Below are 7,771 nucleotides of genomic sequence, written 5' to 3'. Positions count from 1 at the left end.
TCACGCATAGCTTGAACGTTATAATACAAATCTTTATTTATTAAATGTTTCGTTCCCTCGCGTCTTTCTCTCTAGTGTCATTTCACTTCACTTGTATCGAAAGACTACAAAATTATTAAGTCTTTGCCGACGTACAAAGGTTGAAAAATATATTATTATATTCAAATTATATTGATGATGCGCAATCCACCAATGTGCTACTTTCATCTAATTAATTAACGGCTTAGCGTACAGCAGCGAATGAGCTCATTTAGGTACGTCTATTTTATTTGTCTATTACACAGTATAAATATCGCTGATACTCTACAAGCTTTTTCAACTCCTACGAGAATTGGTTCAGTGATGGAAAAATTGTTTGAACAAAGCGAGTATGTGATTTGAAAATTAAAATATGATGTAATCGTAATTACAGTGGTAATACTATCAATGGCAGGCCTCTCTGGACTACTTAAATAATTGAGTGGAATAAAAAAAATTGAGATCCATCGGCCAACGACTTTACATTTCTTTCAGTTCAATCATTACGCAAATATCGAAATAGAAACCGCGATAAAGATTGTAGAGTTCACATTGTTGTAATAAAGCGTTTTATAGACTATTTTTCATCGCCTTCCTCAACACACTTATGGCAAAGAAGATTAGCCCAATATTCATGAGCCAATCGTATACCCTATGAAAGTAATATCAATAAACTATCTAAGCACACAGTTTTCTTTTTTTTGTGAAGGCTTGGATATATGCCAATGGCTGTCAGTGATTGGAAACGTTTGCAAAGTGAACCTTTTTTCCCTGACCGTCGAGGGCTTCCATCAGGCTCGATGTGAAGCTGAATTCTGAACTGCTGTCGTCTTCTTGAGCCCTGGAAATCGATTTATCGATTGATTATTCATTCACCAATAAGTCACTTGCAGCAATTTAAATATCCCCGTTGCTCGGTTATTTTTTCATACATTTCAATTATTCAGCCGCATGTGTTATGAGCGTAATTGGCGTCCTCCTTCTACATAAATTCTCATACTGCGTGAGGTTTTTAAATACCCCCTCAATCACCCTCGAGGTCACACCGATCAAATTTGCGCTGTATATAATTTCGGTTACCACTTATAACAGTGGAATGAAATGAGTGTATAAAAAGTGTGAATAAAGATCATTATTGGTCATTATCTAGTAATAAATCACGTGTAAAAAACTAAATTTCTATTTTTAAATTTAATTGGAAAAATTTCCTCTTCCAAATGTGTGATTTATATTTCATGAATTTTACGGAGAATTTTGGGTAGTTCAGAACACTTTTTCCGCTTCATACGAACAAAAAAATCTGAGATGTCGTTATTGTTTAAGACGTTACTATGAATAATCCAATATTTCCTATGAAGCGTTAAACTCTGAACGATTGTCGACGATGAAAATTGAAAAAAAAAACCGATCGACTCGATTAGTAATATTGACACAATTTTTATCAAGAGAAGACCTAGAAGTTACGTTTTTCGACTTACAGTGTATCCAAACTTGTTAAACTCCCATTGATTTGTGATGACGAAGTTTGTCCGTCTATTTTTAGAATCTCCAGTGATGAATTAACCGCCGATACGTAAATTCCACGAGAGCCAGCGTTCCCTAAATATCGCGGATTGTTGAGTTCAATTACACTTCTTTCTGGACTTTTTGACGCAGATCTGAATGCATCGCCGCTGAGTTTGATCACTTCCACCGACGAGAAATGGACGGTGAATAGATAAGGCTTACGAAAAGCTATAATAATGATAAAATTTGATTATTCCTATGCGCTTTATGCGCATCCTATGCGATTTAGGAACTTTTTTTTTCGTTTTTGCAAGAAAAAAAACCGGCGCGTATGCAGTTTTTTTTTGCAGTTCAAATGAAAGAAAATATTGATAACGAAAAATAGCAAAACATAAGAAATTGTCACCTACCGAATGCAAAAGGCAAGTGGCTCCATGTTGGATCGACAGCACGGGTTCTTTGACCATACTCGTTGACAAAGACCCCGAACTCATTGTAACACAAAAGAAGTTCAAGAGATTGGGACGAGGTCGAGACATTTAGTACAGAAACCGGGAATATTCCCAGTCTCGCCACTCCAGACAATGCAGCTTTTACCGAACTGTCATCCTCTTCCGGAAATTCTACACAATTTCAAGCCATAGTTACGTTGAATTATAATGTGGTCCAATTATTTACGGAATATTCATATAATTTACAGATTGTAGGTTAAAAAATGCGTGCTCATTTTTATCAATTTCTTACCGTCTATCGTATAATTTTCCAATTCAATTTGGAAAAATTTGTGACAACCAACGACGAGAACGTTTTCAGTGAAAATCGCACAGCTGCACGGTTCTTGAGTCTCGAGTTCTCGTACTGCTATGAATTCTCCGGAATCTTGATCCGATGACCATTTAAGGAGTCTGTACCAAAATAGAGGTTTGTTATTTTTTTATATAGCGTGCAGTTTTCAAAAATTTATCTAGTTTTTGTTCGAAAAACTTTGTCTTAGACATTCGTTGTTGCTGTTGTTGTAGCGTATTGAATGAATCTTACACGACGTGAGTGGCGGTGGCCGCGCACAACATTTCTCCCTGAATTTGGTAGAGATGACAACTTTCGCATCCGGTTAAAATTGTTTTGGTATTTATCGCTGGTCTCGAACATTCGGCGGCGAGAGCGTTGCTACGCAATTGACGGAGGTCACATGAAACTAATTGCCTATCCTCGCCAGCGATCATCAGAGCTAGACCCAAATGAGGATGCAACGATAATTGATGTACTTTTTTCACGCCACGGATTTTCGTCAGAATATGCGATTGACCGGGACGATACGAAAATAATCCCTCCTCGGCACCCAACAATAAAACCTTTTCATCTTCCAACTCCAAAATACAATTCACATCCAACTGTAAACGGAAAGAAAATAACTTTGATTCGTAAATATGATGCTAAATTATTTCCATTTTTCGAAGACACGGCAAGTCGTCGTTGCGATAAAACATCTTGGCAAGATAACTTACCCGGTTTTTTTCGAGTCTCATGATTGTTTGGAATTTATCAGGTTGCGTTGTTCTTCCAGATCCATTGTCGCACGCAACGTTTTTGAGTGCTTTCAGCCAATTCTTTTTATCAATTTGACTGAGAGTCATCACGTCAAATCTCGAAGAAGGCCAACATGTCGTAGACGAGTTGGATTCGACCCGAAATACAAATGGGAGATCGGATTTGGCGGTACTCACGACTTCAGCTACTTGCACATTTTCAGTAATAGTGAAACCGTGTTTCCCATCGAGATCCAGACGATTTATCGCAGCCATACCGGGACTCGGTTGATGCTCGTAAATACAAAGACACGTTCCTTCCAATCTTAGATATTTTCGATCCCAAGACACTTTTGCTCGACCGGGCACTTTTACCCAGCCTTCCATGTGGACTGTCGTATCACCTTTTTTTTGGGGGGCCTTTGCTTCCTATTATTACATAATTATTCAACATTGATAATCAATAACATGAGCTGATGGAACGAATTTTTTTTTGTTTTCAAGTAAAATAGAAATATGCAAGCAGGAGACTGTATTTCACACAAAAATGTTGTTTACCGTCTCAACGTTGTCTGGTTCATCGAGAGCAAGTGTCTGCACACTGCCACTCAAGTTGGTGATGCTCGAGTCGCTGGATTTCCACGATTGTGTTTCACTCATGTGCTTCGCAAAATCACCAGGTAACCCACAGCTAGGGGGTACAAGGAGTGAGCATTTGGGATGACTAATGATCTGGCATTCGCTGCAAACGGCTGCTCGTTTACCGAATTGAATAGTATCGAGGCAAGCCGCACACTTGCCGCTCCTCATAGATAATTCAATGTTGAATCTATGAGGAATATTGTGTCGCATTCTCTGGATGGAAGTTTGTCTCGTCAGAGCGACAGCGTCTTTACCGTTTTCAAGAGGAATCCCGAGGGCTCTTTTCGACTCGGGGGAGAGTGGCGAGGGTCCGATCGGATTGGAAGCCTGCTCGGCTTTTATTGCTAACAATTGTTCGGTCAGAGTTTTGACTTTGGCTCTTTCGCTCGCCAATTGATTCTCCAATTCGCGATAACCAACTGGCATTCCCGTACCGGTTGGCGGTACATTTTCTTTTTGTTTTCCGCTACCAAAAATCTTGTCGCAAACAGTTTTTTTTCGTTTGGCAGCTTCCTCCAGTTTGAGAGTCAAGTAATCGATCAGTTTGGTCTGTTGGTATCTCGTACCCTCGGCCTTGACTTCGCGTTCCTGATAAAATTGTCTGATATCGTCGAGTACCGATTCAAGCTCGGCAATACGAATACGAAGCTCTTGTCCTTGATCAACGTTCGCTTGTAAATCTTCCATCAAGCACATATTAGCTTCTTTGAGCTCGTGCATCCTCGTCAAATGTTGGCTGCACTCTTCTTTAACGACTCTCGATTCACCCCTGGCCGTTTCCAAGGCTCTCTTCACCTCGCCCAAGTCGCACTCTAATTCGGCGCATTTGCCGCTCAATCCAGCCACCTGCTTCGTCAAATCTTGGGCCAATTTCTTGTACTGATCTCGCTGTCCCGATAGATTGCTTCTCTCTGTTTCAACATCGCTCATTTCCGCTTCCAAACGCTCGATCGCTCGCTCAGCCACCAAACGACGCGTTTTTTCTTCGTTCTGGCCAATTTTCGCTTCCCGTAGTTTTTGCTCTACCGATTCAAGCTCTTTTTGCAACTTCATGCGTTCTTGGATCAAAGTATTCTCCCGTGTCTCGTGGTCGCTCGTTAGTCTCTCGTAATCGGTTAATTGTTCCTCGAGAACGGTGCAAGTTTCCTTCAAAAGATTTATGTTGACCTGTTGTGATTTGGTACTTTGCTCGTATTCCTGTAACTTGCATTCCAGCTCATTTCGTTCCTCGTTAAATTTATTGATTTTGGTTGTTAGACGCTTGTTCTCAGCTATGAGCTTGTCCAAACGATCCTCGTCATCCCGCATCTGTTTTCTTGTACTGTCCAATTCTCGGCGTAAAGAAGCGCTCGAGGATTGCAGCTCTTCGATCTGTTTATTCGCTTGGGTCAAAGCCTTCTGGGCCGAGTCAGCCTGTAATTTGTTTCTCGTCGCTTCTCTCGTAATTTCAGCCAAAGAACTTTTCGCGCTTTCCAATTCTATCAAGAGCCTCTTCGATTTCTCCTCCTCCTCTTTGAATTTCGTGTTTAGCTGTTGACTCAACTTTTGCTTATCCTCCTGCAACATCTTGATCCGCTCTTCCGCGGTCTTGGCCTCCCTCATGGCGATTCTTTTATCGAGATTAGCGTCCGACAATTCCTTCTCCTTTTTCCAAAGACTCGTCTGTGCTTGTTTAGCAATTTGTCTTTCGGAGGCGACCTTGTCGCGCGATGCTTGCAGTTGTTGCTCCAGTTTTTCCACCTGATGCTCGAGAAACGCGATTTTTTGTTCAACTTCCTTCTGACTCGGTAAACTTGTGCGTGACTTGGTTTGATCCGAACGCTTGAGACTCGCGTTTTCAGCCTCGAGTTTTGTCACGCTTTGCTCAAGACGTCTCAGCAGTTCCTCAAGATCGCCCACCTTTCGCAATTGTTCCTCCTCTTTGGCCAATGAGTGTTGGAGTCTTTGTTCGAGCGTCTCTTTATCCTGGCCTATTTTTTCGATTGTCAGAGCTTCTTTTCGTTCCAGTGTCATCAAAGTCTCGTTCAGATCGGATTTCGCCATTTCCAGTTGACTTCTCAATCGCTCATTCTCCATTCTCATCTTCTCCAATTGGTCCTGCAAACTCGCGATCGTTTGTTCGGCCATGGGAATATTTTCGAGCTGCTTGCTTCTTTCTTTCAGTTGATTTCGCAGCGTCTCAATTTCCGTGTCGCGGGCCGGAATCATCGCTTTTGTGCTTCTTAATTCTTCTTGACAATCTTTCAACTCGGATTGTGCTAATTCAAGAGCGACGTTCAGCCTCGATTGGCGACAATGATTCGTGTCTTCCTCGTGTCGCAGTTTCGCCTCGAGTTCCGTACTTTTCGCTATTTCCATTTCCAGTTTGAGTCTTATCTCAGCCAATTGGTTGTGCGTCCGGTTCGCTATTTCCTCAAGTTTGTTCTCAACCCCCTGAGCACTTTGACGATTCAACTCTCGAGTCTTGGCCAATGACTCTTTGTACTGTATTTGAAATACTTTCAATTTGTGCAGCTCGGCGTTGACAGTCTCTAATTCGCACTGCGTTCTTTGGAGCTTCGAGCTCATTTCATTATTACTAGTGCACAACTCGGTTATGCGAACTGTCTGAACCTCTATGTGCTTGTTCAATCTGTCGATTTTTTCCTTTTCCGCCACTTCCCACTTACGCTTCGCTCGCTTTATAAGATCCAATGCTCTTGTTTCCAATTCTTTTCTTTCCTGTCGCTCTAGATCCAAAGTTCTTTTTACCGACATTATGTCGGACCTGCAATTTACCAATTCCCTCTCTAATTTGTCCCTTTCTTTGCTCAGAACTTCCAACTTTTTGTTCTTTTCTTCCAACTGTGATTCCAGTGAAAAAACTGTATCAGACGTAGCTTTGTCCTGCAACTCCAATAGTTTCTTGTGACGATCCTGATATTCTTTCTTTTTGTATTCCATCTCTGTGCTCAACTCCAGCATTTCTTTAGAAAACTTTTCCGTTTGGTCAGCAGCTTCCTTCAGTATATTTCTTTCTGCTACTTCTCTACTCGATAAGAGGAGTGCTCGACTCGGAGAAAGAGTCTTGTTATCCATATCTCTAACCATAGCTATGGGCTTTCCTTTTTGTCTAGTCACCATTGATATGTTTTTTCTTTATGCCTTCGTTCGATTACTCTTATCTCACAAATTACTGAAGGGAAAAAAAACATACAGATTATTTTCCATTTTTGAAAAATCCTTCAATATTCTTTCCCTTTCGTTTTTTTTTCAAAATGATATTTGCTATTGTTATTTAAAAATTTATTACGTAAAATACAATTTTATTTTTCTTGCTTAGACAGCAGAGAAAAGTTACTTTTTTCCTATGGGAACAACTAATGGCAAAAACTCGGGTTTACAACGATTTTCAGAGAGGAAAGCTCGAAACTCGGTAAAAATTGTGATACCCGTGATACTTGATTCACACAATTCTTTCCAGATCATAAAAGAACTTCGGAAAAAGTCAAATTGAAGCTCTTTGTAGTTTCCATGTCGAATAAATACTCACTTCTTCATGAACTTGAATTCGTGACCATTCCATTCCTTGTTGACAAAGTAAAAGTTGCAGTTGTCAATCAAATCGACTACATTTGTCCGCGATAAACTATAAAGATTCACAAAAAAAATTAAAGATGAGATATACAAAATAATTGAGTTTCGTATAAATTTGACGCAATTCAAGGAAAGAAATTTCAGCCGACGATCGCATCGACTATGAAACACTGCGCTTTTAATGTTACACAAACTAGTTGCACATGTTTTTTTTTTTCAATGGATTCGTATTCAAAAGAATCATCCTAACAAACAATCAGAAGCTGGTGATTCTTATTTACAATGTTTACGTTACTTGACGCGCGCTTACCCGACTCGCTCGTAACGGTCGCCGCTGCGAGTAGCGACATTCGAAACTCCATTTTGTAATTTGAATTGACGACAGATGCGCCAAATGCGCGCGAGCCTTTAGCGCTACCGGTCAAACGATGAACTTGTATCTGGAAACCTCGTGACCCTTGTGATAAGCACAGGATTTGTTTTATCGGCAAGTGGTAATCTCT

General features: G+C 40.5%; 1 protein-coding gene across 1 annotated transcript; it reads right to left on the bottom strand.

Annotated features, from left to right (window-relative positions):
- Positions 1–11: 11 nt before the first annotated feature.
- LOC122419155 (citron Rho-interacting kinase-like) lies at positions 12–7,699 on the bottom strand. Its single transcript, XM_043433461.1, has 9 exons — positions 7,579–7,699; positions 7,225–7,320; positions 3,609–6,867; positions 3,030–3,479; positions 2,563–2,915; positions 2,269–2,429; positions 1,935–2,147; positions 1,497–1,752; positions 12–859 (listed from the first exon to the last, which is right to left on the bottom strand). The coding sequence occupies exons 3-9, from the start codon at positions 6,813–6,815 to the stop codon at positions 751–753; spliced, it is 4,749 nt and encodes a 1,582-aa protein (XP_043289396.1). The 5' UTR covers positions 6,816–6,867; positions 7,225–7,320; positions 7,579–7,699; the 3' UTR covers positions 12–750.
- Positions 7,700–7,771: the final 72 nt, after the last annotated feature.

Source organism: Venturia canescens, chromosome 1 (assembly GCF_019457755.1).
Source record: "Venturia canescens isolate UGA chromosome 1, ASM1945775v1, whole genome shotgun sequence".
Lineage (NCBI taxonomy): Eukaryota > Metazoa > Arthropoda > Insecta > Hymenoptera > Ichneumonidae > Venturia > Venturia canescens.
This window is presented reverse-complemented; position numbering and strand designations above follow the sequence as displayed.

Excerpts from the sequence above, each read along its gene's own strand:
- LOC122419155 (XM_043433461.1), bottom strand. The coding sequence starts at position 6,815 with ATGGTGACTAGACAAAAAGGAAAGCCCATAGCTATGGTTAGAGATATG. Across the intron at positions 3,480-3,608 it reads AACCAGACAACGTTGAGACG|GAAGCAAAGGCCCCCCAAAA; the intron begins GTAAACAACATT and ends ATGTAATAATAG. Across the intron at positions 2,148-2,268 it reads GGAAAATTATACGATAGACG|AATTTCCGGAAGAGGATGAC; the intron begins GTAAGAAATTGA and ends GAAATTGTGTAG.